Source organism: Oncorhynchus mykiss, chromosome 20, assembly GCF_013265735.2.
Source record: "Oncorhynchus mykiss isolate Arlee chromosome 20, USDA_OmykA_1.1, whole genome shotgun sequence".
Classification (NCBI taxonomy): Eukaryota; Metazoa; Chordata; class Actinopteri; order Salmoniformes; family Salmonidae; genus Oncorhynchus; species Oncorhynchus mykiss.
Window position 1 is genome coordinate 8886801 of NC_048584.1, and position 18406 is coordinate 8905206.

The 18406-nt window shown below is 44.0% G+C and overlaps 1 protein-coding gene across 1 annotated transcript in view; it reads right to left on the minus strand.

Annotated features, from left to right (window-relative positions):
- LOC110498733 (calcium channel, voltage-dependent, T type, alpha 1G subunit) overlaps positions 1-18406 on the minus strand; it is a 198628-nt gene that overhangs the window by 46107 nt on the left and 134115 nt on the right. The window contains exon 20 of the mRNA XM_036956460.1: positions 533-659. Coding sequence (XP_036812355.1) covers positions 533-659 — 127 coding nt within the window. The remainder of the gene's footprint in view (positions 1-532; positions 660-18406) is intronic.

The following is an 18406-nucleotide window of genomic DNA, read 5'->3' on the forward strand; positions in this document are numbered from 1 at the left end:
AGAAGAAAATGGTATTGACCATTGTAATTGTTTTTTTTTTATGTATTGTACTGTGCTCTTGTGTTATGTGTACATGCTGACCCCCTCCTGCTGACCTCTTGTCAGGTCCTCCTCAAAAAATAGGTTTCTAACCTCAATGGTATTTTACTGGTTAAATAAACGTAAAACATTATTATAATAATAAACTCTGAGGTGGAGAGAAGAGTTTGGTGTGTATAAGGAGTAGAGACGAGTTCTCATACCAAAGTTATTAAGACGTGAAAACTACTTGAAAGAAAAATGTTCCCTGACATTGGTTGAATCCTATTGTTTTGGGAACATGTGCCTCCCGAAAGGATTGACAAAACTTGACTTTTTCCACATTTTGTTGTGTTACAGCCTGAATTTAAAATGGATTAAATTGAGATGTTGTGTCACTGATTTACACACAATACCCCATAATGTCAAAGTGGAATTATTTTTTTAATGTTTACAAATGAATAATAATATGCTGGGGCTTTTTGTATGGGTTGCATAAATTGTCTATCCTCACCTGTACTCCCAGGATACCAAAGATTATGAAGAAAGCGCAGCAGATGACCACGATGTTCCCTATAGGCTTCAGAGATGACATCAGAGTCTCCACTACCAGCTTCAGACCTGGCGCCCTGCTGATAACACTGGAGAACACAGAGAGACACAGAGGCACAATGTTAAACTTAGAAGACTGATGAAGAGTGCAGGAGAGAGAGAAAGAGAAAGAGTTGTTTAGGTCTGTTACAGAGCAGCCAGGCCAGATGGAGACGCCTGTGGCTCTCCCTCCCCCTCTTCCCTTTCCCTTCCCCTTCCTTCCTCTTCCCCTTTCCCTTCTTCACCCTTCGTCTCCTAGCCCTCTGCCCTTTTTTCTGTCACAGGGAATCAGTGACAGTCAATTGCCCTCACCCCTCCAGTACCTCTTCCCCTCGTCTCACCTCTCTCTCTGCACCGTCTCTCCCCCTAACCAGTAGGTATCTTTACTACCTGTCTGTCTATCTTTCTGTCTGTCTTTCAACCTCTCTGTCTTTCTACTTGTCTGTCACTCTCTACCACCTGACTGTCTATCCGTGAGGCTGCATGCTAAGCTCAGCTTTGTCTTCAGTCCAGTGGTCTCATGTTCGGCGAGAAGGGAGGGTGAAAGGAAATCAATAGTTCATTAAGAGAAAAACTGAGAGAAGATATACGGAGGATATGGAGATAACACTGAGACTATGACCAGATCAATAACACTGATCAGTACACAGATATGGAGAAACACAGTCGGTCAAACGCACACGAACACATTCACAGACCTATCCACTCCCTCACACCACACCACAAGTGTAACACATTTGGGATGACCATAAATGTAATTCTATCATCTGCTCTCTCTCTCTCTCTCTCTCAATTCAATTTAATTCAATTTAAGGGCTTTATTGGCATGGGAAACATATGTAAACATTGCCAAAGCAAGTTAAGTAAATAATACAAAAAAAGTGAAAGAAACAGTCAAAAATGTCAAGTTTTTTGTTCAAAAAGTTCAAAAATAATAAAGACATTTCAAATTGTTGTAACGACGTGGACATAGTTAAAGTACAAAAGGGAAAATAAATCAACATAAATATGGGTTGTATTTACAGTGGTGTTGCCCTTTTCTTGTGTCAACAGGTCACAAAACTTGCTGCTGTGATGACACTGTGGTTTTTTACCCAGTAGATATGAGAGTTTGTCAAAATTGGGTTTGTTTTCAAATTCTTTGTAGATCTGTGTAATCTGAGGGAAATATGAGTCTCTAATATGGTCATACATTGGGCAGGAGCTTTGGAAGTGCTGCTCTGTTTCCACCTCATTTTGTGGGCAGTGAGCACATAGCCTGTCTTCTCTTGAGAGCCAGGTCTGCCTACGGTCTGCCTACGGCCTTTCTCAATAGCAAGGCTATGCTCACTGAGTCTGTACATAGTCAAAGTTTTCCTTAAGTTTGGGTCAGTCACAGTGGTTAGGAATTCTGCCACTGTATACTCTCTGTTTAGGGCTAAATAGCATTCTAGTTTGCAGATTTATTTTTGTTAATTCTTTCTAATTTGTCAAGTAATTCTCTTTTTGTTTTCTCATGATTTGGTTGGGTATAATTGTGTCCTGGGGCTCTGTGAGGTCTGTTTGTGTTTGTGAACAGAGTCCCAGAACCTGCTTGCTTAGGGGACTCTTCGCCAGGTTCATCTATCTGTAGGTGATCGCTATGTTATGGAAGGTTTGGGAATAGCTTCCTTTTAGGTGATTGTAGAATTTAACGTCTCTTTTCTGGATTTTGATAATTAGAGCGTATCGGCCTAATTCTGCTCTGCAATTATTATTTGGTGGTTTATGTTGTACACTGAGGATATATTTGCAGAAATCAGCATGCAGTCTCAATTTGTGTTTGTCCCATTTTGTAAATTCTTGGTTGGTGAGCGGACCCCAGACCTCACAACCATAAATGGGTTCTATAACTGATTCAAGTATTTTTTGCCCGATCCTAATTGGTATGTCACATTTTATGTTCCTTTTGATGCTTTAGGAGGCCCTTCTTGCCTTGTCTCTCAGATCGTTCAAAGCTCGGTGGAAGTTATCTGTGGCGCTGATATTTAGGCCGAGGAATGTATATTTTTTTTGAGTGCTCTAGGGCAACAGTGTCTAGATGGAATTTATATTTGTGGTCCTGTCAACTGGACCTTTTTTGGAACAATTTTTGGAAATTTACTGTCAGGGCCCAGGTCTGACAGAATCTGTACAGAAGATCTAGGTGATGCTGTAGGTCCTCCTTGGTTAGGGACCAGAAGCACCAGATCATCAGCAAACAGTAGAAAATTGACTTCAGATTTTAGTAGGGTGAGGCCGGGTGCTGCAGACTGTTCTAGTGGTCTCACCAATTCGTTGAAATAGACTCAGCAAAAAAAAAAAAAAAAATCCTCTCACTGCCAACTGCGTTAATTTTCAGCAAACTTAATATGTGTAAATATTTGTATGAAGATAACACGATTCAACAACTGAGACATAAATTGAACAAGTTCCACAGACATGTGACTAACAGAAACTGAATAACGTGTCCATGAACAAAGGGGGGTCAAAATCAAAAGTAACAGTCAGTATCTGGTGTGGCCACCAGCTGCATTAAGTACTGCAGTGCATCTCCTCCTCATGGACTGCCCCAGATTTGCCAGTTCTTGCTGTGAGATGTTACCCCACTCTTACACCAAGGCACCTACAGTACAAGTTCCCAGACATTTCTGGGGGTAACGGCCCTAGCCCTCACCCTCCGATCCAACAGGTCCCAGATTTGCTCAATAGGATTAAGATCTGTGCTCTTCGCTGGCCAATGCAGAACACTGACATTCCTGTCTTGCAGGAAATCACACACAGAATGAGCAGTATGGCTGGTGGCATTGTCATGCTGGAGGGTCATGTCAGGATGAGCCTGCAGGAAGGGTACCACATGAGGGAGGAGGGTGTCTTCCTTGTAATGCACAGCGTTGAGATTGCCTGCAATGACAACAAGCTCAGTCCCATGATGCTGAGACACACGACCCAGACCATGACGGATCCTCCACCTCCAAATCGATCCCGCTCCAGAGTACAGGCCTCCGTGTAACCCTCATTCCTTCGACGATAACCGCGAATCCGACCATCACCCTTGGTGAGACAAAACCGCGACTTGTCAGTGAATTGCAGTTTTTGCCAGTCCTGTCTGGTCCAGCGACGGTGGGTTTGTGCCCATAGGCGACGTTGTTGTCGGTGATGGCTGGTGAGGACCTGCCTTACAACAAACCTACAAGCCCTCAGTCCAGCCTCTCTCAGCCTATTGCGGACAGTCTGAGCACTGATGGAGGGATTGTGCATTCCTGGTGTAACTCAGGCAGTTGTTGTTGCCATCCTGTACCTGTCCCGCATGTGTGATGTTACACGTTGTCTGCCACTGCGAGGAAAAGCAGCTGTCCGTCCGGTCTCCCTGTAGCGCTGTCTTAGGCGTCTCACAGTACGGACATTGCAATTCATTGCCCTGGCCACATCTGCAGTCCTCATGCCTCCTTGCAGCATGCCTAAGGCATGTTCACGCAGATGAGCAGGGACCCTGGGCATCTTTCTTTTGGTGTTTTTCAGAGTTTTCATAACTGTGACCTTAATTGCCTACCGTGCATGTTCAATAATTGTTTATGGTTCATTGAACACGCATGGAAAACAGTGTTTAAACACTTTACAATGAAGATCTGTGAAGTTATTTGGATTTTTACGTATTATCTTTGAAAGACAGGGTCCTGAAAAAAGGGATGTTTCTTTTTTTTGCTGAGTTTATATGTCTGAGAGGGTGGGACTTAAGCTGCATCCCTGTCTCTGGATTTTATGATGTCGTATGTTTTCCCCCCAACACCACTTTCACTCAATTTGTAAAGCAGACCCTTATGCCAAATTGAGTCAAAAGCTTTTTTGAAATCAACAAAGCATGGGAAGTCGTTGCCTTTGTTTTAGTTTGTTTGTTTGTCTATTAGGGTGTGCAGGGTGAAAATGTGGTCTGTCGTACGGTAATTTGGTAAAAAGCCAATTTGACTTTTAATCAGTACATTGTTTTCACTGATGAAATGCACAAGTCTTCTGTTAATGATAATGCAGAGGATTTTCCCAAGGTTGCTGTTCACACATACAGTTGAAATCAGAATCAGAAGTTTACATACACTTAGGTTGGAGTCATTAAAACTTGTTTTTCAACCACTCCACAAACTTCTTGTTAATAAACTATAGTTTTGGCAAGTAGGTTAGGACTGTCATGTTCGTCGTCTGAATAAGACCAAGGCGCAGCGTGTGTAGAGTTCCACATATTTTAATAAACTGAAACTAACTAAACAAAACAATAAAGAACAACCGAAACGTGACGCTATACAAAATAGTGCTGACAGGCAACTACACATAGTCAAGATCCCACACCAGAAAGTAGGGAAAAAGGTCTGCCTAAATATGATCCTCAATCAGAGACAACGATAAACAGCTGTCTCTGATTGGGAACCATATCAGGCCAACATAGACATACAAAATGTCATGTATTGTCATGTTGTGTCTTGTTTCTGTCCTTTCCCTTCACCCTGTCTCCCTCTGCTGGTCGTTATTAGGTTACCTTTTCTCCCCCTCTTTCCCCCAGCTGTTCCTTGTCTCCTCCTAACTACCTCGTTCACCCCTTTTCCCACCTGTTCCCTTTTTCCCTCTGATTAGGTCTCTATATCTCTCTCTGTTCCTGCTCCTGTCTTTGTCGGATTCTTGTTTGTGTTAGTCATGCCTGAACCAGACTATCGTCATGTTTGCTGCAACCTTGTCCTGTCCTGTCGGAATCTGCCGGTCCATCTGAGCCTACGTTTGTTTGGTTATTAAAGAAGCTCTGTTTACGTTAATTCGCTTTTGGGTCCTCATTCACGCACCGTAACACAAAACCCCTAGACCTACAAAAAAACCTAGACAATACAAAAACTAGCGTACCCACCCTAGTCACACCCTGACCTTACCAAAATATACAGAAAACAGAGATATCTAAGGTCAGGCGTGACAAGGACTATCTACTTTGTGCATGACACAAGTCATTTTTCCAACAATTGTTTACAGACAGATTATTTCACATATAATTAATTCACTGTATCACAATTCCAGTGGGTCAGACGTTTACATACACTAAGTTGACTGTGCCTTCAAACAGCTTGGAAATTTCCAGAAAATTACGTCATAGCTTTAGAAGCTTCCGATAGGATAATTGACATCATTCGAGTCAATTGGAGGTGTACCTGTGGATGTATTTCAAGGCCTACCTTCAAACTCAGTTCCTCTTTGCTTGACATCATGAGAAAATAAAGGATATCAGCCATGACCTCAAAAAATAAATTGTAGACCTCCACAAGTCTGGTTCATCCTTGGGAGCAATTTCCAAATGACTGAAGGTACTACGTTCATCTGTACAAACAATAGTACGCAAGTACAAACACCATATGACCACGCAGCCATCATACCGCTCAGGAAGGAGACGAGGTCTGTCTCCTAGAGATGAACGTACTTTGGTGCGAAAAGTGCAAATCAATCCCAGAACCAGGACCATGTGAAGATGCTGGAGGAAACAGGTACAAAAGTATCTATATCCACAGTAAAACAAGTCCTATATCGACCTAACCTGGAAGGCCACTCAGTAAGGAAGAAGCCACTGCTCCAATACTGCCATAAAAAAAAGACAGATTACAGTTTGCAACTGCACATGGGGACAAAGATCGTACTTTTTGGAGAAATGTCCTCTGGTCTGATGAAACAAAAATAGAACTGTTTGGCCATAATGACCATCGTTATGTTTGGAGGAAAAAGGGGGAGGCTTGCAAGCCGAAGAACACCATCCCAAACATGAAGCACAGGGGTGGCAGCATCATGTTGTGGGGGTGCTTTGCTGCAGAAGGGACTGGTGCACTTCACAAAATAGATGGCATCATGAGGTAGGAAAATTATGTTGATATATTGAAGCAACATCTCAAGACATCAGTCAGGAAGTTAAAGCTTGATCGCAAATGCTCTTCCAAATGGACAATGACCATAAGCATACTTCCAAAGTTGTGGCAAAATGGCTTAAGGACAACAAAGTCAAGGTATTGGAGTGGCCATCACAAAGCCCTGACCTCAATCCTATAGAAGATTTGTGGGCAGAACTGAAAAAGCGTGTGCGAGCAAGGAGGTCTACAAACCTGACTCAGTTACACCAGCTCTGTCAGGAGGATTGGGTCAAAATTCACCCAACTTAGTGTGGGAAGCTTGTGGAAGGCTACCCGAAACGTTTGACTCAAGTTAAACTTTTGTGTAACTTTTGTGGGATTGGGTGATCAGTCCTTGGTTCCAAATATTGGGGAAGATGCCAGACCTAAGGACACTGTTAAAGAGTTTAAATATAGCCAATTGGAATTTGTGGTCTGTATATTTTATAATTTTATTGAGGATACCATCAACACCACAGGCCTTTTTGGGTTGGCGGGTTTGTATTTTGTCCTGTAGTTCATTCAATGTAATTGGAGAATCCAGTGGATTATGGCAGTATTTAATAGTTGATTCTAGGATTTGTATTTGATCATGTATATATGTTTGCTGTTTGTTCTTTTTCTCCTGCTCTTTCTCCTGTTGATGTTGTCTCACCACAGTCCATAGTGCAGATATGTCTCTCTCCACCTCCAGCTCTCCGGGTCTGGTTGAGGGGGTGTTGTTGAGCTGGACTATTTTTTTGTGCTGACTGGAGTGTGTTCACCTGCTGTTCCAGCTCCACGTGCCGTACCTCCAGCTGGGTGAATGTATCCTTCATTTCAATAAGGGAGTAGTACTCTGTGCTGGGAGGCTGACTTTCCACTTGGGGTTGCTCATCTGTGGGGTTGTATAAGTCTATATGTCTGTCTACATGTCTGGTCTGACACACTCGAGGAGGGTGTATCTTTCTCAAGAGAGAGCATATCCTGCTGAGCTATCTCTTTGATTATGTGAAAGTCTAGCTGAAACTGTTTGGGCTTGCCCTGTACCATTACTGTACCAGACTTGTACAGGTTGACATTGGCTGACTCATAGTCCTTGTTGTCTCGTATCCTGAGATTCCACCCTTCACTAACACCCCCCCCCCCCCCCCCCCCCCCCCCCCCCAACACTGCACTATGCCTGCCAGGGGATGGTCTGTGTGGAAGTTTAAGTTGCTTATGTTCCAAATTTTATAATAGTCAGCAAAAGGTGTCTCTTCATTTTCCTGTATTGTAATGTCCTCTGAAGTGCCGGAGGGGGCTTCAAAGACCTCGGCATTTGGGTGAGGTAGGCTGTGAAACTATCCGGCCATTGCTGAGCTCAAGGGCTTTGACTCCTCTCACTTCCCTCCTCAGTATTAATTGAAGTTGCAGTCAGATATGTTCTGTCCTAGCAAGGTTGGATGGTGTTTTCAGGTTTCTGTTGTTTGTTTGCCAGAGTATTTGCTGTATAGCTTGGAAATAATACTCTTTGTTAGCAGTAATCCTTCCAGGTCATTTTGTCCAAAATCAGGTTGTAGGTTTAGAGTTTTGATTTGGAGTGAGGGTTATGTTGTGGAGGGTAGAATACTGTATATGTCCTTGCCAAAAAATCCAAGTGTAAAATCTACCTTTTATATATTTGACCACTTTTTGTAAAAGCTTTTCTCTCCCTCCCCATGCCCCGACCATACACTCAGTGTATACCAGAGAGCGAGATAGAGGGAGGAAACATGAGAAGACGAGGGAGAAGCGGCAAGAAATTTGGCGAGTCCACAGAGGATAGAAACTTGCCATCTTTGTTTGTACAGTTAAGTAGGGTCTCGTCTCTCCTACCGTTCCCATGTCCTTGCTTATGTATCTAGCACAGTAAATCATGAGTGTTTTTTACCTCATTGTTTTCTAAGTCTGCATATAAAAGCAGTGATTTCTCCTCATGACATTCAAGACGATGCGTCTTTGGAACAAAAACATTGTTAGGGTGTAGTCAAGGTGCTTGTCTTGCCAAGTCTTTTATGACAAGTCAATACACACTGATGATTATAGCAGGGACTCTTTCAATACTGTCTATTCATACATGGAAAATGTCTATTCATTCATGGTTTCCCTCCCTCCGTCCTTCCCTCGCTCGGAGGAACGACAACAAGTAAAGCAATAAGCGAGACGCTCGTTCCCGAGCAGAGAACGACTCTGATTAAACCTCTCTGAGCAAGGGATGGAGGATGAAGGGGGAAGGAGAGATGGATGGAGGGATGGATAGAGGGAGGTACTTTAGAGATGGAAGGAGAGATGGACCCTACCCTACTCAGTCACGGGGCGAGGGGTACGAGGATACAACCCCCCAGATGGGAGAGACGGGTGAGCCAAAACACACAGCTGACAGGGGTCAACCAAGGGAAGACAGAGAGGATACATCAATAGACAATGTGGCTAACACTCCTGACCCCCACCACCCTGGCATTTTGGAACCGTCTATCTTCCCTCTGGTTGCAGCTAATTGTGAGAGAGCTATGTTGAAATAAGGTGACTTAAGGAGACATAAAGGGGAGGTAAGGGGTCTTAAAGGGGACATTTAGGTGCTAATAACAGGATTCCCTGTGGTGAAGCCTGAATTGAGGTCACAGTGTTGATGGATGAACACAGTGGTGTGTATGTGCCATGTTAAACAAAGAAATACACACACACACTCTCCTGGAGACTCCTCTCTGCTTCTGTATAATGGCATTAATATCCGTAATGAGGAAAACCAACACACACACCTGCAGACAGAGACGTAAATACACACGCATGCACTGGTATCTGGGGCAATGTGAGTAGTTGGAGTAGAGTGTAGGATCGTTTTTTTCTTCTCTCCTTGTCTTTTCCTTCTTACCTAATTCAGCATATCCAGTATGCAGAGTGTTAGAACAGAACAGTCACTGAGGATGGACGAATGAATGAGCTGAAGAGAAGAAAAAGATGAGTAGAGAGGAACAGGGACTCTTTCTCACTGGCCGTAATGTCACCTCAGTCAGGGATGTATATAATGTCTTCTTCTAATCGTGTGTGTGTGTGTGTGTGTGTGTGTGTGTGTGTGTGTGTGTGTGTGTGTGTGTGTGTGTGTGTGTGTGTGTGTGTGTGTGTGTGTGAACCTTACACACTCCAATGCTTGAGGGGAAAACACAGACTCATGTTTAATTCACACAGTCCTCTCCTCCCCTGAAACCAAACTAAAGACTCTGAACCGACAAACTGAAAATCACAAGTAGAATTCCAATGCTCTAGTGTGTTGCTCTTCTCCCTTTTGTTTGTGTGATAGTTTGAATGTGAAAAGAAATTGATCTGCATACTTTTTAGCTATTAATGCTGTAGAGTTTTGTCAAGCGTTGATTTTCTCCATTATTTTAATTTAGTCCTATGATATTTTTTTATTTTTTTATTTCACCTTTATTTAACCAGGTAGGCTAGTTGAGAACACCTTTATTTAACCAGGTAGGCTAGTTGAGAACAAGTTCTCATTTACAACTGCGACCTGGCCAAGATAAAGCATAGCAATTCGACACATACAACAACACAGAGTTACCCATAGGATAAACAAAACATACAGTCAATAATACAGTAGAACAAAAGAAAACAAAAAGTATATGTACAGTGAGTGCAAATGAGGTAAGATGAGGGAGTCAAGGCAATAAATAGGCCATGGTGGCGAAATAATTACAATATAGCAATTAAACACTGGAATGGTAGATGTGCAGAAGATGAATGTGTAAGTAGAGATACTGGGGTGCAAAGGGGCAAGATAAATAAACAAATACTGTTTGTTCCTTTGTGGGGAAGAGGTTAGGTAGATAGATGGGCTGTTTACAGATGGGCTATGTACAGGTGCAGTGATCTGTGAGTAGCTCTGCCAGCTGGTGCTTAAAGCTAGTGATGGAGATATGAGTCTCCAGCTTCAGAGATTTTTTGCAGTTCGTTCCAGTCATTGGCAGCAGAGAACTGGAAGGAAAGACGACCAAAAGAGGAATTGGCTTTGGGGGTGACCAGTGAGATGGGTTGGCGCCCCCCCTTGGGTTGTGCCGTGGCGGGGATCTTTGTGGGCTATACTCGGCCTTGTCTCAGGATGGCAAATTGGTGGTTGAAGATATCCGTCTAGTGGTGTGGGGGCTGTGCTTTGGCAAAGTGGGTGGGGTTATATCCTTCCTGTTTGGCCCTGTCCGGGGGTGTCATCGGTTGGGGCCACAGTGTCTCCTGACCCCTCCTGTCTCAGCCTCCAGCATTTATGCTGCAGTAGTTTATGTGTCGGGGGGCTAGGGTCAGTTTGTTATATCTGGAGTACTTCTCCTGTCCTATCCGGTGTCCTGTGTGAATTTAAATATGCTCTCTCTAATTCTCTTTTTCTTTCTCTCTCTCGGGGGACCTGAGCCCTAGGACCATGCCTCAGGACTACCTGGCATGATGACTCCTTGCTGTCCCCAGTCCACCTGGCCGTGCTGCTGCTCCAGTTTCAACTGTTCTGCCTGTGATTATTATTATTTGACCATGCTGGTCATTTATGAAAATTTGAACATCTTGGCCATGTTCTGTTATAATCTCCACCCGGCACAGCCAGAAGAGGACTGGCCACCCCACATAGCCTGGTTCCTCTCTAGGTTTCTTCCTAGGTTTTGGCCTTTCTAGGGAGTTTTTCCTAGCCACCGTGCTTCTACACCTGCATTGCTGGCTGTTTGGGGTTTTAGGCTGGGTTTCTGTACAGCACTTTGAGATATCAGCTGATGTACGAAGGGCTATATAAATACATTTGATTTGATTTGAGATATACCTGCTGGAGCGCGTGCTGCTATGGTGACCAGTGAGCTAAGATAAGGCGGGACTTTACCTAGCAGAGACTTTTAGATAACATGTAGCCAGTGGGTTTGGCGATGAGTATGAAGCGAGGGCCAACCAACGAGAGCGTACAGGTCGCAATAGTGGGTAGTATATGGGGCTTTGGTGACAAAACGAATGGCACTGTGATAGACTGCATCCAGTTTGTTGAGTGAAGTGTTGGAGGCTATTTTATAGATGACATCACCGAAGTCGAGGATCGGTAGGATGGTCAGTTTTACGAGGGTATATTTGGCAGCATGAGTGAAGGATGCTTTGTTGTGATATAGGAAGCCAATTCTAGATGTAATTTTGGATTGGAGATGGTTAATGTGAGTCTGGAAGGAGAGTTTACAGTCTAACCAGACACCGAGGTATTTGTAGTTGTCCACGTATTCTAAGTCAGAGCCGTAGTGATGCTGGACGGGCGAGCAGGTGCGGGCAGGGATCGGTTGAATAGCATGCATTTAGTTTTCCCTGCGTTGAAGAGCAGTTGGAGGCCACGGAAGGAGAGTTGTATGGCATTGAAGCTCATCTGGAGGTTAGTTAACACAGTGTCCAAAAAGAGATGCTTGCCACACAAGCTCAGTTCAGAACACATTAAGCCCTCCTTTTCAGAGCTCTCCTTGAAGCATAACTTTAATTCTCTGTCAAATTAACTGAACTTTCTCTGAGACAGCCTTTAGTACATCTATAGCTTTAGATACCATATATCACAGAAACCCAGACCAGCATACTAATATTATGGCCTTTTCATGCACTCCACCTCTCCTCAACTGTTCTCCCCTCCCCTCTTTTCCTCTCTTCTCGTCCGAGCGTTGGGGTTTGAAAGCTAATTAATACACTCTTAGAAAAAGGGTTCCAAAAGGGTTCTTTGACTGTTCCCATAGGAGAGCCCTTTTTGGTTCCAGGTAGAACCCTTTTGGGTTCCATGTAGAACACTCTGTGGAAAGGGTTTTACATGGAACCAAAAAGGGCTCTTCAAAGGGTTATCCTATGGGGACAGCCTAAAGAACCCTTTTAGGTTCTAGATAGCACCTTTTTTTCTGTTTTTTGAGTGTACTCTCAAAAGAGATATTATTATTGTATTATTCCTGATCGGAGCGATCAGCTGTAGCGTCAGCGGAGAAGAGAGAACACCAGCTTAACGTTTCCCTCCGTTTCTTTATCCATCTCTCCTTCTCTCGCTCTACCTCGAATGTCGCTAACTTCCTATCCTATTTCTCTCTCGCGCACTATTCCCGCCAGCTCTAAGTCAGGATCTTACCAAAGTGTTGAAACTGACAGAAAACTTGAATAAATACAAGAACTACATATTCCTTTATGTGTAGTTTGTGGGAACCATAGTGCCCACAAAACTCATCACTAAACTAAGGACCCTGGGACTAAACACCTCTCTCTGCAACTGGATCCTGGACTTCCTGACAGGCCGCCCCCCAGATGGTAAGGGTGAGCAACAACTCATCTGCCATGCTGCTCCTCAACACTAGGGCCTCTCTGGGGTGCGTGCATAGTTCCCTCCTGTACTCCCTGTTCACCCACGACTGCGTGGCCAAGCACGACTCCAACACCATCATTAAGTTTGTGACGACACAACAGTGGTAGGGCTGATCACCGACAACGATGAGACAGGTTAAAGGGAGGAGGTCAGAGACCTGGAGGTGTGGTGCCAGGACAACAACCTCTCCCTCAACGTGAGCAAGACAAAAGAGCTGATCGTGGACTACAGGACAAGAGGGCCGAATACAGCCATGTATTGGAGCGGGTTGAGAGTTTCAAGTTCCTTGGTGTCATGGTCTAAACACACCAACACAGTTGTGAAGAGGACACAACAACAGGAGACTGAAAAGATTTGACATGGGTCCCCAGATCCTCAAAAAGCTCTACAGCTGCACCATTGAGAGCATGCTGACCGGTTGCATCACCCCCTGGTATGGCAACTACTCGACATCTGACCATAAGGCGCTACAGAGGGTAGTGCGTACGGCCCAGTATATCACTGGGGCCAAGCTTTCTGCCATCCAAGGACCTATATACTAGGCAGTGTCAGAGGAAGGCCCAAAAATGTGTCAAAGACTCCAGTCACCCAAGTCATAGACTGTTCTCTCAGCTACTGCACGGCAAGTGGTACTGGAGTGCCATGTCTTGGTCCAAAAGGCTCCTTAACAGCTTATACCCCCAAGCTATAAGACGTTGGCATAAATGGTCGGGAGACAGGCGCAGGAATGCATAATTATTATTTTTTTCATTACCCAAAATTACAGCGTGCCATGTAAAGGCACAGGGATGAAGACCAAACAAACACGTATACAACACACAGGCTAGAAACCCAAAGGAAAGAGCAAGGAGTACCTCGATTAAATAACACAAGCGCACAATGATTATCACATGGGACGAGACCGGCAATCCACAACGGCACGAAAGTCAAAACACACAGCACAGGTAATCACACGACCAACGGACATAGTAACAATAATTGACAGCCCAATGGTGAAACAAAGGGCACATTTATACAAATACAATCAGTGGGAATGGGGACCAGGTGTGCGCAATGACACAGTTCCAGAGGGATCTGTAACACTATTGTGTGTAGATGAGGACATTTTTTTTTACTTAATCAATTTTAGAATAAGGCTATAACGTAAGAAAATATGAAAAAAAGGAAGGGGTCTGAATACTTTCCCAATATTTGTACATAAACCCACATCACCTAAACAAACTATATTATAGAAAATGACTGTTAGTCTGATGGGTTCAAGCTGCTGAGATCACACACACAAATCTGAACTTGAAGATAAAAGCACTTTTAGTTTGGAGGCAGGGATAGTAGATTCCATTTCCAAGCGGTCAGGGGTCATAATTGAGAGGGGTCAGGTAGGAGATTGAAGTGGGTATCCTCAGAGTTTTTTGGGTAAATTGGGCAGGAAAAATGAATATTTGATTTTTGTGCTCTTCCTGAGATGTTGATAAATATTTTAGTGCAGGCAAAGCCTCTAGAGCTTCACGAGAGGAGAGCCATGAGGTAAGGGAAAAACACACACACACACACACACACACACACACACACACACACACGACGACAAACACACACCAACAGGATCACAAAAAAATACAACTTTTACATTACCAAGTAATTTACAAATAAAATGGTCTGACGGTGAGGTGGACATACTCCATATTCATATGCCGAAAGAAAGAAATTATCTCACTGCAATACATTTCAATAGAAAGTCAGCAAAAATAGATCTTGCTAGTGTAACGGATGTGAAACAGCTAGCTTAGTTAGCGGTGGTGTGCGCTAAATAGCGTTTCAACCGGTGACGTCACTTGCTCTGAGACCTTGAAGTAGTAGTTCCCCTTGCTCTGCAAGGGTTGCGGCTTTTGTGGAGCGATGGGTAACGATGCTTCAGGGGGTGACTGTTGTTGATGTGTGCAGAGGGTCCCTGGTTCGCGCCCGGGTATAGGCGAGGGGACGGTCTAAAGTTATACTGTTACATTGACGCTGTTGACCCGGATCACTGGTTGCTGCGGAAAAGGAGGAGGTCAAAAGGGGGGTGAGTGTAACGGATGTGAAACGGTTAGCGGTGGTGTGCTCTAAATAGCGTTTCAATCGGTGACGTCACTTGCTCTGAGACCTTGAAATAGTAGTTCCCCTTGCTCTGCAAGGGCCGTGGCTTTTGTGGAGCGATGGGTAACGATGCTTCGAGTGGTGACTGTTGTTGATGTGTGCAGAGGGTCCCTGGTTCGCGCCCAGGTATGGGCGAGGGGACGGTCTAAAGTTATACTGTTACACTAGCATGGAATTGAAAATACCGGGTTATTTATGGAAGAATTACCCTGATTAACTCTTTAGTCATATCCCAGTTTACGTATTTGCTTATGGCCTTGCCACACTTTTTAAATGATATGAGCAAAAAATATCAAATTTTGTTTTTAACGGTAAGCCAGACAAAATTAAACAGGCCTATTTATATAATGAATATTTTAACGATGTACGCTGAGAGTCGGGAAGCAAGTTCAGTGAGTGAATACATTTAATAAATAAATGAACAGAACAAGAAACACAAACAGCGCAACGACATGAAACAGAAACAATGATGACTGGGGAAGAAACAAATGGGAGTGACACATAAAGGGAAGGCAATGAAGGAGGTGATGGAGTCCAGGTGAGTTCATTATGCGCAAATACGCGTAAAGCTGGTGACAGGTGTGCGCCATAAATGAGCATCCTGGTGACCTAGAGGCCAGAGAGGGAGCGGCTCCAGCTACAGGACGCCGACCAAGATGACGATCCCGGTGAGCAGGAGGGGACTGGTCACCTCTGCTAAGGAGCGGGAGCCTGTTAATCAAGCTGAGGTGCAGGAGCATGACGACCTAGAGCGCCGGAGGGAGAGCGTACGTGACAGTACCCCCTCCAAGGCACGTTTGGCTCCAGCCGCAGGATGCCAACGACATGGACGATCCCAGGGATCCAGAGCGGACAGGTCGCAAATACTGAGGCGCAGAAACCTTGACGAACCGGCTGAGAAGTAAGAGCATGATGAGCTGGCTCAGACCTCCCTACTTGCCTCGGCTGAGGCACGGGTAACTGTTCATCCAGCTTAGGCATGGGAGCCTATCCAACCCGGTGAGGCATGGGAGCCTACAAACCGGCTGAGGCTTCCCAGGTAGCTCAGCTCCAACACCCGGACCCGAAATCACCCCCAACATACAAATATATACATTTAAAAACACTCCCTGTGTTCTTGTGTCTCGGCATACTGCCTTATGTTAGTGTCGTGTTCTTGGTTTTGTTGTTTAATTCAAATGTTCACCTGCACCTGCTTCCGACTCACCGGCCATCATTTTTGGAGTTTTGAGGGCAGAAATTTGGAGGGCAGAAATGATTAAATATTAAGCATTAGACCTCTCACTAAAGGCTACAATCATACAAAATGTATACTCAAATCAGAACAGATTCTCTCAAATCAAATCAAATTTTATTGGTCACATACACGTGTTCAGCAGATGTTATTGCGGGTGTAGTGGAATGCTCCAACAGTGCAGCAATATCTAACAAGGAATATCTAACAATTTCACAACAATACACACAATATACACAAATCTAAAGTAAAGGAACGGAATTAAGAATATATGCAGTTGAAGTCGGAAGTTTACATACACAGGTTGGAGTCATTAAAACTCATTTTTCAACCACTCCACAAATCTCTCCTTCACAAACTATAGTTTTGGCAAGTCGGTTAGGATATCTCCTTTGTGCATGATTGTAATTCACTGTATCACAATTCCAGTGGGTCAGAAGTTTACATACACTAAGTTGACTGTGCCTTCAAACAGCTTGGAAATTTCCATAAAATTATGTCATGACATCATTCGAGTCAATTGGAGGTGTACCTGTGGATGTATTCAAGGTCTACCTTCAAACTCAGTGCCTCTTTGCTTGACATCATGGGGAATGGGGAAAACAAAAGAATTCAGCAAAGACCTCTAGTTCATCCTTGGGAGCAATTTCCAAATGCCTGCAGGTACCACGTTCATCTGTACAAACAATAGTATGCAAGTATAAACACAATGGGACCACGCAGCCATGATACCACTCAGGAGGGATGAACGTACTTTGGTGCGAAAAGTGCAAATCAATCCCAGAACAACAGCAAAGGACCTTGTGGTCCAGGTACAAAAGTATCTATATCCACAGTAAAACGAGTCCTATAACGACATAACCTGAAAGGCCGCTCAGCAAGGAAGAAGCCACTGCTCCAAAACGGCCATAAAAAAGCCAGACTACAGTTTGCAACTGCACATGAGGACAAAGATCGTACTTTTTGGAGAAATGTCATCTGGTCTGATGAAACAAAAAATAGAAATGTTTGGCCATAATGACCATCGTTATGTTTGGAGGAAAAAGGAGGATGCTTGCAAGCCGAAGAACACCATCCCAACCATGAAGCACGGGGGTGGCAGCATCATGTTGAAGGGGGTGCTTGCTACGGGAGGGACTGGTGCACTTCACAAAATAGATGGCATCATGAGGGGGGGAAATTATGTGGATATATTGAAGCAACAGCTCAAGACATCAGTCAGGAAGTTAAAGCTTGGTCACAAATGTGTTTTCCAAATGGACAATGACCTCAAGCATACTTCCAAAGTTGTGGCAAAATGGCTAAAGGACAACAAAGTCAAGGTATTGGAGTGGCCATCCCAAAAGCCGTGACCTCATCCCTATAGAAAATTTGTGGACAGAACTGAAAAAGCGTGTGCGAGCAAGAAGGCCTAAAAACCTGTCTCAGTTACACCAGCTCTGTCAGGAGGAATGGGCCAAAATTCACCCAACTTATTGTGGGAAGCTTGTGGAAGGCTACCCGAAACATTTGACCCAAGTTAAACAATTTATAGGCAATGCTGCCAAATACTAATTGAGTGTCTGTAAACTTCTGACCCACTGGGAATATGACGAAAGAAGTAAAAGCTGAAATAAATCATTATCTCTACTATTATTCTGACATTTCACATTCTTAAAATAAAGTGGTGATCCTAACTGACCTAAAACAGGGAATATTTACTAGGATTAAATGTCAGGAATTGTGAAAAACTGAGTTTAAATGTATTTTGCTAAGGTGTATGTACAATTCTGACTGTTTGTAGTCACAGTGGATACTTCATCTCCTATACACTTCCTGATAAACTCAGTCACAGTATCAGTATATTCGTCTCAGGCTACCCAGAACATATCCCAGTCTGGGTGATAAAAAGCGTTGATTCCGATGGGTCAGACCAGCGTTGAATAGTCCTTAGCACGGGTACTTCCTATTTGCGTTTCTGCCGAAAGGAAGGGTGGAGCAAAATGGAGTCATGATCAGATTTTCCGAAGGAAGAGCGGGGGAGGGCCTTGTAGGCATCCCGGAAGTTGGAGTTGCAGTGGTCGAGTGTTTGAGCAGCGCGAGTACTATAGTTAATGTGTTGATAGAACTTCGCTAACGTTTTCCTCAAATTTGCTTTGTTAAAATCCTCAGCTACAATAAATGCGGCCTGAAGATATGTGGATTCCAGAT